We start from the raw sequence: 16787 nt of genomic DNA, 5'->3' as shown, positions 1-16787 counted from the left end.
GAGACGAAGAAGAAGAAGAAGAAGAAGAAGAAGAAGAAGAAGAAGAAAGGAACTCATGGGCTTCGACTGACACTGGCTGACCTTAAAGGGGAAATATGTATAAATGTTCCATTTGCAATACAGTATATTTATTCAACACAATTAAAAACTAAACCCACAGGCTATTTATGCAAGATGTTATTCAGTAGGTTTATCTGGTCTACAGGTGTGGATGCACTCAAGTAATGTTTTAATTAAGAAGTAACCGTTGTTTGTTTATAATAAGTTATGAGCAATTATTTATATATAGATATTAAGGAAATATACAGCAGCTTTTACTAGCCAACTGTTCTTGTAAGAACATGCATAATCTTAAGTAGTTCTTAATAAAGTCTTTAATACACCATGAATGAATTTGGAATTGTTCTCTAATATGCAAAGAAACAATATTTCCACTTACTGTTGTCAGTACTAACAAAGTAAGAAGAGTGTTGCTTAGCAATATATTACTCTAAACATCAGGAAGGGACAGAAAAAAAAAGTATTTTTTGTATTTACTCAGCCATTAATGTAGGCAGCTGCGAGATAGTTTTATTGACAGAAGCATACGAACAATAACCCTGAGAGGCCATTCTGTTACGACAGGACCATTACTTTCCTATTACAGAGTGGGATGTTTTTAAATATTTACAACCCACATTTCCCTTTTTGCGTCTGCATGACAGAGATAATATCATCAGAAATCCTTGAGTGTTTACTTTTGTTTAGAGTTCCCTTTCTACGCTAATCATGTAATAACTAGCTGGTAATACTTTAAAAGCAATCCTCACTCTCAATCAGTTTGGAAGAAAAAGGTCTTGCACAAACACGCTGGGCTGCAGATTCACACGCAAGCAAACATCTAAAACCAGGCATTTAAAACCACACACGGAAAGGTGCACACACACACAAATGTGCTCAAGCCCCAAACCACTGCTGCAACCCCCAACCACACACACACTGAGTACAGGGAGCAGAGGAGACGGAGAGTGGCGGTCCAAAACACCTTATCTGCCTGTTTGAGTCTCCGGTCTGACCGCAGAGCCACGGTTTACAGTCTCCACAGGCAGCCAGATTCTCAGCGTCGGCGCCCCTGCCTCCCTCTCCCCGCCTCCCTCCCCCTCTCACAGCCCCTTTCACAGAGCCTCTGAATAGCCAGCGGCTGGGGAGTGAGAGAGCGAATGAGGGAGGGAGGGAGGGAGGGATGGAGAGAAGAAGAGAAGGAGGAAGGCAGCCCTCCTGTCTGTCCCTCAGATTTAATTAACGGCCCACTACGGCGCAGAGACGACCCGGCAAGCCTGCTTCCCTTTCCTCCTGACCCACACACACACACACAGAGACCCACACACACACATATACACACACACACACACAAAGATACACACAGAGCCATCCGCCGCCATAGCTGCCGTCTGCCCTCCCCTGATACCGGCACCAATCATTCATCTCTCTTTCCTCTGTCTCTCTATTTCCAAATGTTTCTCCCATCACTGCATCACTGTTGCAGACTTTTTTTTCTCTTATCCTTAATTCCTCAGCTGTCCTACTCGCTGCCTTTCATATTCTCTCCCTCCACAGTTCATTGAATAACGTTAAACACTTTTGGAGGATAAGACAAATAGGAGCATTGACTAACGGAACAGAGTAAACACAATATCATAGACAGTGAGCTGCATTTAGTCTCATCTATCTTAAAGTCAAATAAACCACTGCTCTAAAACGTCGTACACCCACCTACAGAATGTATTTGGACACCAATTTGAACTTGTGTTGATTTTGTGTGGGCACGCATCTGTATAAATATGTGTTATTTGTGTGTAATTGTGTGTTTGTTAACCGGTGTGCGTCTAATTTCACTGGCAGACAGAATTAGAGCCAGTGGCTGATCGGATTGGACTTGTTTACAGACACTGAGCGAGCTGCTTAGGCAGCCTGTTAAATCTCCCTTTAATGCTCAAACGAACAGATTTTAGGGGCTTGGACCCCCCTCGGCGTGGGCCACACTGTGTTCACCCCTTCCTCCATCAACCCCCACCCACCTGCCTCTATCCCCTTGTGTGTTCCTCTATTAAGATAACTACCCAGGGCTCTGATTTCTCCATTAAGTTTAGCGGCTGATTAGGCCAGTATTTGGGTGAAAATCCTTCCCAAACCAGGGTTTAAGACACTGGCTGGGCTGGCTGTTGAGCAGTCTAATACCCTTCACCTTCCACCCACTCTGCCTGATATCACAGGCACCGTATGGGAAATTAGCAGACAGTAGAGATGAACACCCAGAGAGAAGTGGTTGGGTCTGTACTGATTATGCCACTAGCTGTGCCTTTAATGTTATAAGAAGGGACAAACCCAGGGCACCTTTCATAAGGGGGAAATGCATTTGTCTGGATTGGATGATGCAATGTATTCGATTCAGCTAATTTTTAACTAAGCCAGAGTCATCATATATTTGAAAAAATCCTGACAATTATTGTTTATATTGATAATAATTACTATAGTTGATAATTGATTTCCATGTGGGAGGGCATAAAGTAGGGTCATCCTTGCAGAGATTTTAATGTGAGATGTAAATCATACCTTGTTGGGGTTCAGTACCCAACAAAAACAAATGTCATTAAAAAAGGTACATCACTTTGTTGAAAGCTGAATATTGATATCCACAGAGGCTGCTTTACAAACATATGTTTAGCCGCACAATATCCTCATACAAGCATCTTGACAATTAAATGATTAAAAGCTGTCTGTATTCTGTCTGTAAGCTGTTAGAAAAGCTCTAAGCACATGCACACCATGGTTCCTCTGCTTATATTAAACTGGATTAATGGCAAACAAAGCTATTTATTCAGAAGTAATATAAAACAGGGGGTTTAACACAAATCCTGGAGTGGGGCAGAAATACAGGAAGAACATTAAGTAATCAACTTGAGAGCAACCTTAAGGAATGAGTAATAAGCTTATGTTACATTCCCCCAAATCACATTAATTAGAGTCAATGAAATACGTAACGGAACATTTATATATGGTAGAGAAGATGTAAAGGGGGATATATCATCACGTTGGATGCGAAGAAAGAAAGAAAAAAGAAAGAAAAATAAAAGAATACATCCTGACAACCCTTTCGAAAACACACACAAACACACACCGGATGAACGGGGGTCCTACCTGTGTGTCCAGTACTGGTGTTGTGGTCGGAGGCTGACTCGCCCTCTGGCATGCCGTGCTGTCTGGTGTGGTGCAGGTTGGAGATGATTGTAGAGAGGTCACCGTCACGACTGTAACACACACACAGACACACAGGAAAGAGAGGTTTAACACATTTAAAAGCAGCCCTTAACAAACGTAATTCCACAATGCAATCTAAATTAATGTTTAATATAGCAGCAGCAGCATTTCTATTTTACACACTATATACAGTATGTATTCAACACACAAATCCTCCTTCCAGACAGCACTCTCATGAACGCATACCTCCACACAGACTCAGAAGCTACAAGTGGCTGTCCTGTCAACAGGCTTTCAGCTCTGAGGTGTGTAATACACTCTGACAGATACTGCATGCAGCACTTCTGGGTCTCATCCCTACTCATCTTCCACACTAAGATGCATTAACGAACATATTCACAATTCAAAAGCAGTTCAGCAGCTTAAAACCTGATTATTGCCCTTTATTACTTGGGGTCGCCAACTGCTGTTTTAAGAGAAATATGGCAATTGAAAAGTGTGAAATGACAGATGATACAAAATACCAGACAAACCATGAACCGGTAGAATGAATCTGGTCACGTGTATATGATTATGGGATTCAGGTTTTTTATTGTCATAAGTTTCAACAGGAGAAGTCCACTAAAGTCTCTCAAATACCAACCTGCCCTCCAGCACCCAAGGGGGGAGCAGGAGGAGGCTTCACAGAGTAAGCCCAGGTCTGGTTGGAGCCACTCTGTCGCTCCACCAGGCGCCTCTCTTACCTCCCCACACTGGACCCAAACAACTGTGTCATGGAGGTATTTCATTTGCAAACTGATTACCATCCAGATCGCATTAAATGGCATAATGATGGGAAATAGGCGTTTAGAGTTTGAGGGAGTATAGCAGCGGTACAGTGCCACTGCCAGCGTAGTCACAGTGTAATGGCAAACAGCTTGTGTGGTAGGAGAGGTAGAGGGTTGAATATATCAGGTTTTGGTCTAATATAATTTACAGTAAAATGATTGTGAAACGTATGCTACATGGAAGAGCATTTTAAGCTAAAACGAATAGGAAACATAATGTACACACTATCATTTTGTTCATAAAATAACCCTATAAACATGCAGCATTTAAACACGTCAGTTTGATAGTATCAGCATCCTCTTGTGTCAGCGGGAATCTCGTTTATAGGCTTAACTGGCAACTTTATTGAAAGCAGAATCATCTATGAAGGGGGTCTGGTATGACACGGCGAGCACAGTTTATGGGACAGAAGCAGTGAATGGTTCTTAGCTGCCACCACTATGACGAGGCCACACTGTTTGCGGCTGCTGGATTTGGGTTTTTACAGTCCCATGATTACAGGCTCCTGCTATAATGTCAGGCTATTGGTCGCCAAGCTGTTTTCCACACGCTAACAAAAAAGATGAAGGAAAGCATTGAAGGGCCTAACACTAGCCATGCTGGCTTTACAAGTGATCAATCGGTCACAGAGAACCAATGACCAATGAAAAAGTCCCAGAAAAAACAATCACCACCAGTTGCTTAGTAAAAGGACGCTTGATTGGACCGTGACAAACTCTTTAGGCTAATTATAGACGTCTTATTTTAGAGTATAACTTGCTAAAATTAGTAGGTATCTGTGTCTGAGAGCCCAATGGTTTTCTTCAAAAAGAAAATGAGATGCAGGGTTTTCTTAAATTGAGCTTAAATTCATATAATAATGTATCTGCGTCAACCAGTGACTCTAACAAAAAGCACATCACACAAACTGCAGTTACACACTCTACAGTTAGAAACTAAAGCCAAATCACTCAACCACCTAGCTGCATATTACACCACCCTCTATCCATAATTTAAAGTGATCATGATAATGCCATCCTGAACTTCTCCGAGAGGTGACAGGGTAATTATCCAGTGGCAAAGTGGACGCTCTAAGCCATGAACGGCAAGGACATTGTTAGTGGGGGTAATTAGCACACTTTTCCTGAGCTGTCCCGCCTGGGCTTGGGCTAATGCCTCGCTGCCCTTCCTCAACCCCCGCCCCCTCTCTTTCTCTGGGTGTAGGGAAGGTCATACTCAAGCCCTGGAAGATGAAGGGGGGTTCGAGACGGTGTTTAAGACCCAGTCACCTGAGTCAGCGCTCCCTAAGGAGCTCCTAAGGCCGGGGACGGCTTGGAAGGACGGGGGCCTTGGAGAGGATGGGGAGTGGGGTTGTATTGAAGCTGTTGTGCCTGATAGCGAAGAAGGACATGAGCTCCCTTCTTATCACCTAGGTGCACGTCGACAAGACAATCATCTCATCCCTAAACTGGTCAATACCATACCCCTCTTCTCTGGCCACAGGACAGACGCACTGACCCAGAAACGGGATGACAAATATGTGTTAATACTCAACGTCTGTCATGGATACCGCTGGTATCCAACACTACTGAGATGATACTACACAGTCTGGCTATAACTTATCCAATCATGCTATGACTGGCTATGCATTGAAATCTGATAATGGTGCAAATATTAATCACATTTTAGGTGCTGATACCAAGATACTCGTTCATGTTTTAAGCCTTTTTTTAATCTGTAAATTATGTTGGATTAAACTGAATATATTGTGTTATATATATTGTGACATTGTTACAATAATTATGTGATCGAGAAAAGACGGGGGAAAGCCCAGAAATCCGACCAAGCATTCGATGCTGGAGACTTTGATAGTTGATACATTATAGGCAACATATAGCACTCATTAATACTTCTTTCTTTTAATGGATCTTGTCTAAGCATTCAAAATACACATATTGTCTTTGCTACTCAATACTCAAATACGTGGTAGATTACTTTTCTATATTTTCACATTAATGATAGATAAACTTTGTATTGCTAAATCATGGATCTCCATAAAAATGCTATAAAAATGGTTAGTTTGAGAAAAATTCATAAGTCAGAACACTTCTAGGGGCTTTTTCTTTGAGTAAGAAAAGGTTGTGCTCCTTCTACCATTCCAGTAGGCGTTACCATTCAAAGTCAGTCTTAACAGCATGAAAAATCTCTATTCCTGGCAAAGGCAGTCGACTCATTGTAAATGCCCAGTGGTGGCCTGCTGTGGCATTGGCACGCGGAGCTGAGGTGGCGGGGCTGGAGGTCACAGCGTGAGCTGGCAGCTCAGGCACCCTGACGCCATGTCTCACACCACCACTGGGAAAGCGCTGACAGACAGACAGCATGGATGTGAAGGTGGAGAAGTTGGATGAGGAGGGAGAGAAAGAGAGACAGGGAAGAGAGAGAAAGGTTGCAAGCGCTGTGTGTAACCTCTTGTGCTAGCAGGTTTCCTGTGTGACCCCTTTTGCTCTAAAAACAACAGCCCCAACACACAGCCTCTAACCTGCACAGGTGGCCAAGAGCAACATTCAAATACTACCGGGCAGTATGTACTATTCAACAACCAGAGCATGGTGGGAAGTAGACCTGGGCAAATGCTGAGAAAAATAATGAATGAGTTAATTTTCAATGATGGTCCGCAGGAGAATGTGAAAGCATTTTCTTTTTTAATAATCTAAACTTTTGGCCCTCAAAAATTAAAGACTGAATATCAATCTGTTCTGTATACATTTTGTCTGATTCTTATTGGTAATGGAAACACAATTGTCATGCTGCTCACAGTTTGATAGAAACCCCACAACTGGGAACACCGCAAGCAGAGGGGTTAATGAATAAATACAGAAATGGATACATAAATAAGTAAGAGTAGCCTGGCTTCACTTGGACTTCACATCTCCTTGTTGTTGCTCTGCTGTACAAGCTGACATGAGGTCGATAAGGCAGCCAAGGGAGTAAAGGAAAAGTACAATGGAAACATGGTAAGTTTGCCGTGTTGCATTAAAGTTCCCCTGCACTGAGCTATGCACTTACTGCTGGATTTACTGCTAATTTCTCCTCTGGCTACACCTTGATGTTTTTTGCTCATATTTCTCAAATTTTTCTAATTCAGAACAATAGTTTTAATGAAAATTATCTGTAGTATTTACAGTCTAATGTAATGTGTTGGGGCACACTGTGGCACCATGATTCATAATATATTTGGCTGATTTAAACAAAGTGTAAGACGTGATTAGTAAACACTGTATTCTTTACATGTGGAAATGATGAAACCCACGCTTCAATCAAACGCCAAATCTGAGACAAAAATTACTGGAAAACTGCTGACCATTTTTTCGTTGATCCTGTGTTTTGATAGGGAGTTAACAAACAAAACACTATCTATGTGAACATAACAGACGTCTTGCTGCTAGCAAACGCCCAATCAACTACTAAATTGCTGTGACTATGTTGCCATGGTAAATGCGTGTAAACAAGGCCAAAGATTCTTGAAGCGGAAAGCTCCTCTACAACGCTATAAAACCTCCAAGCACACTAATTAGTGATTCAGGGTAGAACCACTTCCAGTAATTTCACACTGTCCGTGACCTCTTACTGGCATAAGGCAATGACACAGTTGTTCAATACAGCCAGAGGGCAACATGTCAAATGCAAAACACATACAGGCGCTAACTAAGCATCAATATCTTTTTTTTCTCTGCTTATTGCACAGATTGAGTACAGACCTCCATTAACCAAAATGTGCCAATGCTGCTCAATGAAAATATATGTTCTCATATAGAGAGGTTGGCTGTAAAACTAAATAAGATAGTAAGAGGTAAAATCTGATTATTTTAAATGTTTATGAACAATTGCTTTCACACTTCAATGCTTTAACCAGGAATATCAAAATTACACCCACATTAAATCAAACTTTGCTGCTGTATGCAGAGAAGCCAGAAGATAACCTATTATATGGGATGTTGGTAGGTTAGGGATGTTGGTTTCAATCAGCTTTACGCCCTGTTGAGTGGATGAGAACAGGACAATATGGCCCTTACTGTATATGAAGACAGTGTTAGCCTCTGACAGTCAGATTAAGTTGAACACAAACCAAACAACTTGGTATGTTTTAATATGTTTTTGTAGAAGGAAGCATTTGCATATGTAAGTGATCAAGTAGCAAATGGTTTAATGCATGATTCAAAATTATGAAACTGCCTTTGTTTTTGGTGATGCTAATAATGGGTATGGAGGATTTCTTTTTTCAGACGTCAGCGGGTGTAACATATCAAATCTACGCTGGTTAGCGGGTAACTACCCCGACTCTCAGTCAGCACTTTTCAATCAAAGCCTTGTTATCTTCAGGCGACTAAAACAAACCCTAGAGGCTTTGTCTTGCCCCTCTCAAGTCACTAAATTCAAAAAGTACCAGTATCAAATATTTAGTCCCTGAGCTGAAATCCATAAATCAGTGTTAGAAAAATGTCAGATAGAAACTATTTGCAGCACTGATACCAAGGCAATACACAAAGGTGATAATAAAACGTGATTTTGTTTTTGCCTTGCAGTTCCTGTGTGTTTCACAGGAGCCACACTAGACTTTGGTTCTCACACCCCAAGGATCTTCTGCACACACCTTATTGTGATAATGATTATTTGGTTTGCTCTGTGATTTGGCAGCAGTTCAGTCTCTAGGTGCTCGGTGCTTATTCAGCAGGATGAGCACAGATCTGTGGAGAACAAACTAAACTAATTGTCAGCAGAGCCAGCAAATATTAGCATTAATCTGGTTAAAAGAAGGTGTCCCTGTGTATAATGAACTTGAGGGGGCGACCGGATTAGAATGATGAATGAGCTTCGACAGCAGCACTTGTTGACACCTGAACCGACCAAACAATCTGCTCTAATGTTTCAGAAAGAGACAATTTATATTAAACTATACACTAAAACACTGGAGTGGAGTTGAAAGCCATAAATATCTTCTAATGTAATGCCACCTCCAGTTTACTGCATCAGCCTTACGTTAGGATTTCTTTTTTTTACGTTCCGCTTTGATGTGCCGATGTAAGGCAAGGCAAGTTTATTTATATAGCACTTTTCAACACAAGGCAATTCAAAGTGCTTTACAAAAAATGAAAGACATTAAGAAAACGGCATTTAAAATCAGTCATTAAAAAGAAAAGCTAATAAAAGAAACATTAAAAGAAAAAATACATGGATAAAGGTTACAGTGCAGTCTAAGATATGAATTGTTCAATTAAAAGCAGCGACAAAAAGATAAGTCTTCAGCCTGGATTTAAAAGTAGTCAGAGTTGCAGCGGACCTGCAGGTTTCTGGGAGTTTGTTCCAGATATTTGGAGCATAATAACTGAACGCTGCTTTACCATGTTTAGTTCTGACTCTGGGGACAGAAAGCTGACCAGTCCCTGAAGACCTGAGAGATCTGGATGGTTCATAATTTAGCAGGAGGTCAGAAATGTATTTTGGGCCTAAACCATTCAGTGCTTTATAAACCAGCAGCAGTATTTTGAAATCTATTCTTTGACACACAGGAAGCCAGTGTAAAGACTTCAGAACAGGAGTGATGTGATCCACTTTCTTAGTGTTAGTGAGGACTCGAGCAGCGGCGTTCTGAATCAGCTGCAGCTTCCTAATAGATTTTTTAGTGAGACCTGTGAAGACACCATTGCAGTAGTCGAGTCTACTGAAGATAAAAGCATGGACAAGTTTTTCCAAATCCTGCTGTGACATTAGTCTTTTAATCCTAGATATATTCTTTAGGTGATAGTAGGCTGATTTAGTAACTGTTTTAATGTGACTGTTGAAACTCAGGTCAGAGTCCATGACTACACCTAGATTTCTGGCTTTATCTGTTGTTTTGAACATTGCACACTGAAGCTCAGCGCTAACTTTTATACGTTCTGACTTGGCTCCAAAAACCATTACCTCAGTTTTATCTTTGTTTAATTGGAGAAAGTTCTGACACATCCAGTCATTGATTTGTTCAATGCACTTACTCAGTGTTTGAATTGGAGCATAGTCTCCTGGTGAAATTGTTACGTAAATTTGTGTGTCATCCGCATAGCTATGGTAACTTATTTTGTTGTTTTTCATTATCTGAGCCAGTGGTAGCATGTAGACGTTAAAGAGAAGAGGCCCCAAGATGGAGCCTTGAGGAACCCCACATGTCATATTTGTCAACTCAGATGTGTATTTACCTATAGAAACAAAGTTGTTTCTGTCCTTTAAGTAGGATTCAAACCAATTTAGAACTGTTTCCGAAAGTCCCACCCAGTTTTCCAGTCGGTCTAGTAATATGCTGTGGTCAACAGTGTCAAACGCAGCACTGAGATCTAATAATACTAACACTGAAGTTCTGCCACTGTCTGTGTTTAAGTGGATGTCATTAAAGACCTTTACAAGAGTAGTCTCAGTGCTGTGGTTTGGACGAAAGCCTGACTGGAACACATCGAAACAGTTATTTAAATGCAAGAAATTACTCAACTGTTGAAAAAAATGATATAGATTAAAGCATAATGACAGTAGGTAGGTTGAAGCAACCAAGTGGGTGAGACACGGTGCTGCCGCCAGCCTTGATGATGTGTGGATGAGACAGCACTGATACGCTCACTCATGTATACAGAGGCCCTGTATTTTTCACATCCATTGGCTAAATCCAATTTGTTAAGACCCTTCTACGACTCACTTACGAAGCTGCGGTCAATGGAAATCACATTTCCGTGATTGGACATCCCATTATCCCGTTCGTCCAGACCCACACGAGGGGATAAAGCAGGGCTGAGACGGATGCCCAGGACAGACCGGAGCTGTGGCTCCAGCGAGTCCGTCGCCTTTCAAAGGGTAAGAGCCTGACATATTAGTCATAAGTGTTCTTTAAATTCATTATCATCTTAACACGCCAGCGGCACAAGTGTCAGGGGGAGGGGAAGCCCTCTTAAATGAGGTTACTGGATCCATTTAAGGCTTCACAGTTGCTGTGCTGTCCGCCGTGTCACACGCAAGTCTCAAGACATGAAAAACATCCCCTTCAGTAATGAGGTTGCACAAGCTGCTTATAATGCAGCTGGGGACTTTCTGAGGTTAATCAATGAACAGCTTCTGCATTATGTCTGTCCGTAGCCTGTCATGTACATAACAAATCTCTGTGATGTTTGTTCCAGATGGAGAATGTCTTTATTTCTGTCACTTCAAATGTCTCAAAGATTGTATAGGGAAATCATTGAAAAAATATGTATAACTGCATCTTTTATTCAGATCATGTTTGTAGCCGAGTGTAGGCCATTAGATATTGGGAGCGCCTATTTTCATTTCTTAATGTGGTGACCTCAGTGTAACCCTGCATGGGTGCATTTGCATGTACTGTATGAAGATGTGAACAGAAATCTTCACTTGACTCCGGACAGGATTTTTGTAAATGTAGTTTACAATTGTATGACCAGTGCAATCTTATGTGTATCCATTATTGTGGAAAATGTCAGTTTTGAAAAAGAGTCAAACAGCAATTGAATGATATATATAAAAAAGCAACTTTGTTTAATTTAGAAAATAACCCAAAGACTTACTGTTTACAGATACTAGGTGTTTTTAAAGGGCAGCATGTACTACTGAATGTTTGTGTTTTCAACTAAATTAATATTATTATATGAAATGATAAGCATATTTAAAAATGTGCACTTTATATAATAATTTGCTACACAAATGGTTGCATATCTTAATGAACATAGATTCTAAAGATATTTCTTTATAACCATTTTAAAACATTCTTAAAGCTTAAGATTAAAAGGTATATCATCATGACATGAAGACGCTACCACCTATAAATGTTTTATATCAAATACTCCCAAACCACTCCCAAGCACAGCATGGGATGCGATGAAGCAGACAGAGATGAGTCAGGTAACTCAGCCTTTCAATATCAAGTCAAGACAGATTCACTGAGAGTTGGCAGGAGCTACAAGACGCAAACCAACGAACCAATGAACACGTTCAAAGCTCAGCACATATCCTGCCATTAGACATCCCAAACGCTGGAAGTTTATTTTCGAAACACGGTTCTTTGTCTGTTCGTCTCAAAATGAGCCTTTAACACCTCAACATTATTCTAAAGTCACTTTGAATGAAAGTAATGCACACACGTCCGAGGTGTCATTAAGAAAAATGTTGCAGCCTTCTGCTTTTAGACAGAAACGGACCAAACATAGGAACTGAATCATTTTCAATTAATGAGATGTTCTTTTTGTAGCCATCTCAATACACAACGTTTGAATATTTTATTGAAGATATCGCCAGAGGAGTCACAGGTGCTCTTACCTCTTTCTCATGATACTGTAATGCAACTCGTCCTCCTGTTTGATGTGGGCATGGTCCCCACTGGCCCGCTCGCTGCCTTCACTGTCGTCACTGCTGAAGATGGAGGCCAGCTCCTTCTTGGGCACCCGGTTTGGGGGGAGGGGGATGGTTCGTTTCTCAGCCAAGCGCCCGCGGTTCTGCAAAACAAAGAAGAAGGGAACACTTTAGCAACAGGATTTACAGCTTGTCAAATTGTTGAATGAGATACTTAATTTGCTTGTGTTTGATGTTCTGACAGGTTTTTTTTTCTCGTTTTGATCATTTGCATGATTCTTTAATTGAAGATTCAACACGTTGAAGTGTACATACAGGACGAATCTAAATATTTAGCGAGATGGCAGTTTTTGTCTATGCCTCTCCAAGCGACAATTCAAATAAAAAACTTGATCAAACTGAAAAAAACAGTTCAATGGTATAAGGAAACCAACAGTATAGTATCTACCTTTATATAATTAACACTTTGAAATAAAACCTTGTCCCAAATAACTTTTACATGGATCCATTTGTACCATGATGGGCGGTCTAAATAAAAAGTACTTCAAATTATTGGACAGGGCTGAGGGCAGATTGCATCAGTAACACAAATAACTGTTTTGGAATATCTTCATCAGAAACTAGAATAATTGAATACAAGCTTCCAGCTAAAAAAAAGTGCTTCAACTGCATTAATATAAATGCCAGTGCAGCTGGGACCAATGAGCCACACTGAAACCAAAACAACAGAATCTGTTGTATTGACATTCAGCCTCCAGCTAGATATCCTAAAGTTACACATACTCTTGGTGAAAAGAATTATAAAGCAATACTGAAAAAACCCTCCAATACTTTACATTAGTTCAACTGGGTTTTTCCGCATTAACTTCTTTTACACCAGGCTGTTTTTTTAAGCACCAAACACAGAAGTCAAGTTTGCCATACTTTTCTACTCTACAACCAAACGGATATGGAGAAAAGTTGGTTTCGTGAAATTAGTGTTTATTTTACTCCAATGCTGCCAGGAGTATGCGGGGAGAAGAAGGGATAAAGAGGAGGGAATGGCCCTAGGGATGTTAGGAAGTGAAGCTGGGCGACCTTTAATGTGACCTGAAGAGGTCACTGCAGATTAACATGGTCCTATCACAGAGATAACGGAGGAGGGGGAGAAAGAGGGGAAAGAGGAGTAGAGATTGAGCCGGGGAGGAAGTCAGTGAGGAAGCTGAGGGGAAAAGTGAACAAGTGAGAGAGAGGGGGAAGTGGGTTTGTATAGAAAATAAAGGTGCAAAAAGAAAATCAGAAATGAAAGAGAATGTGGTGAATCAAAACATGAGAGCAAGAGAAAGCCTCACAGAAGGAAAGTCTGTCCGGTGAGGAGTGGACTTGGATTTGAAACTATTTCCCCCTCTCTGTCTCTCTGTCTCTCTCTCTCTTTGTCTCTCTCCCTCCCTCTCTCTGCGCCTATATCTCTGACTCCCGGACGCCTTTAAGTCCTCGAGCTATCCCTTCCGCCACACGCAACCCCGCTCTCCACCATTCCTCCCTGCTCCCTCCTTCCCCTGTTCTTCCATCCCAGGAAGCGCGGTAGCGTGAGTGGCAGGCGGGGGCAGGAGGAGGGATTTGGGGGCTCCTAGCCAAGAGGCAAACAGGTGCAGCTCCTCTGGAGTCTCTCAAATGGCAGACATTAAAAAGAGTTTGGGGGGTGGAAGACAGAGAAAGATGAAAACCTCCCCCAGGAAGAGCAGGCCACAGACTTCTGCACATCTCACTCCTTCTCTTTTTTATCATGCCTTGCCAGAAAAGAGGTTTTTCCTCCTTTCTTCTTTCCTGTTCTGCTCCAGTGTTTGAGGACAGTGAAATACTTTCTTATACTTCTGCTCTTTCCAAACAAGGCCTTGCTGTAGAAAATTAGTGCTAGAGCTTTAGACATGGCGCATTAGAGGAAGGAGCCGAACATCAGAACAACAATTTTCCATGGATTCAACCACAGTTTCATCTGTCAGAAACACAACTTTCAAATATAAACTCTCCACCTCGAGGTCTCTTAATGCTGTCTTCATATTGTCCGGACAAACGTAAAATTGCAAATGCACGTTACCCTCACCATATACACACTCATAAGCATGCACACTCTCTCACACACCTGTTCCTTAGAATTCCCCACTAAAGCAGGGGATTTTACTTGGAGCATGCCAGCAAAATAGTGCACACAAGAATAGTTTGTCTAAGACCAGTCGTGACTGCTGTGTGAGTGTGTGTGAGTGTGTGGACAACCACCCACATGGCCGTGACATACCCAGGCTGACAGAACCCCTCCCCCCCCCTTCCTCCCTCTTCTCTCCTCCCGGAAAGCCCCGATCCTTTCTTTAGTGGCACTGACGCAGAACTGGGGGTGAGCTCCCACTGCTTCCGGCAACACTTCCGCAGCACGGGGGAGGGCTCTCCGAAACAAAACACGAAGCAAACACACCCCTGGCAGCCCACGTAGGAGCGCTCAAAGGAAGGGCGCCTGAGCACTCAGGCACGTACGTGCACACACACGAACACGGTGTGTGTGCACAAAGCTGAGGCAACCTTACTGTGTGTGGTCAACCTCCTTTCAGCCATGGAAAAAAGTCTCTCATAAAAGTCCCACTAAAAGCACCTCTATGAATATCACCTCCCACGCTTTCTGCCAGTCAGGCAGCCAAGAAATATATCTGGGCTTCACATTTACACTCAAACTAAAGACACACATACTAGCGTACATACATACAGATGCACATGCACACAACAATGTATACATGACATGAAATGGTCATATCAGAACATGACGAACATTCAGAAAACCTGCCATTAACACATAGCTATATTAATGTAATAGAATGTCACACACTAGAAGTTGAACAGCCTACAAGAGTAAAGTACTGGATATAGGGTAATCTGGGTCTACTTAATCTAAGACAGTTTTAAGTAATAACAAAAGTCAAAAGGACTTCAATATGGTCATTAATAAGACCCATACATCTACAAACATGTTCCTTTAGGATGTAGATATGGGTAATAAAGCTCTTTAATGTTTCTTAAATGTAGCAAGGGAATTGTGAAAATGCAAAAGGAATGTTGTTGTATTGAAAAACAATAGAGGCTAATATCAAGGCTACATGTTTCCCAGCAAAGTCGTTTAAATTATAAGGCAATCTAGTGCATTCTCTCTAAATGTATTTCAGACTTTTAAATGAGCTATTGGTGGAAAAAGAGGACTAATAAGTGTTTTTTTTTTTTTTTCTCCTTGCGTTATTTCCTGAAAGGTACAGGGCCCTGCCGCTGGCTCCAACCAGCATGAGTGAGCACACACCCACACACACATGCATATACACACACGCGCACACACACACACAGCGGTAGCCGGCCGTGACATTCCTGCAGCTGCGGCGCTCTCACTCCCTCGCACGCGCCCCCCCAGCGATCTCCCTGGGGGACGAATGCCTAATGAGTCACGCGCCTGTCTGCCGTTACCGCTGTGTGTGTGTGTGTGTGTGTGTGTGTGTGTGTGTTGTGTGTGTGTGTGTGTGTGTGTGTGAGTGTAGGTGTGTGTAGTGTGGTGTGTGTGTGTTTGTGTGTGTGTGGTGTGTGTGCGTGCTGTGTGTGGTGTGTGTGTTTGTGTGTGTTGTGGTGTGTGTGTGTGTGTGTGTGTGTGTGTGTGTGTGTGTGTGTGTGTGTGTGTGTGTGTGTGTGTGTAGGCTGGATGGCGGGCCGACTTGGCCCGAGCACTAGGGGAAAGGGGGAGGGGGAATGAGGAGACGACAGGGAAGGAGAGAAGAAAAAATGAGCGTGAGGAGGGTGGGAGATGGGGAGGGGATGAAGCGGTCATTACCATGTTCACATAAGAGCTTTGAAACAAGGCCAAAACAAACTATTTGTCTACTGTGTGCATGTGTAAGCCTGAAATGCAATTCTTCAAAAAATAAAGGTCCTCACTTTGTTTAGTCTCATCCCCTCATCTCTGATCCTGACATTTTCACAGGTGCACCCATGAAAGGTGATTAGCTTCAAATTTGTAAGCTTTCATCAAATGGAGTTCGCTCAGTATGTAAATGAGATTACTTTGAATAATCAGATTAAAGTAATAGTTTGATTAAAGTGTTTACATGGTTCGCAGTAACCGGATTTAGACAGTAACCCAATAATAAAGTTAATATAATGTGTTTGATAGTCAGGATAATGTGTAAGGATATCTAGAAGCTGGTAGAAAATCTCTTATTAGTGCCACAAAACAAGAAGAAACTGAGTTATTGTTTTTCAGCACACCCTACTTTGTACTTTGTGTAACATGAAAGCTTTTTCACCACTAGCCATGACACTGTTTGTTTATAGAGACACCCATTTGCACTCAATGACCTTTC

The 16787-nt window shown here is 41.8% G+C and overlaps 1 protein-coding gene across 1 annotated transcript in view; it reads right to left on the bottom strand.

Moving 5' to 3' along the window:
* samd11 (sterile alpha motif domain containing 11) overlaps positions 1-16787 on the bottom strand; it is a gene marked incomplete in the record, with an annotated part of 34610 nt that overhangs the window by 9833 nt on the left and 7990 nt on the right. Inside the window, 2 exon segments of the mRNA XM_034209463.1 lie at positions 3178-3287; positions 12391-12566. Coding sequence (XP_034065354.1) covers positions 3178-3287; positions 12391-12566 — 286 coding nt within the window.

This window comes from Gymnodraco acuticeps, unplaced genomic scaffold, assembly GCF_902827175.1.
Source record: "Gymnodraco acuticeps unplaced genomic scaffold, fGymAcu1.1, whole genome shotgun sequence".
In the NCBI taxonomy this organism is placed as follows: domain Eukaryota; kingdom Metazoa; phylum Chordata; class Actinopteri; order Perciformes; family Bathydraconidae; genus Gymnodraco; species Gymnodraco acuticeps.
The sequence above is the reverse complement of the archived record's forward strand: the minus strand, read 5'-3'. Positions and strand labels throughout refer to the sequence as shown.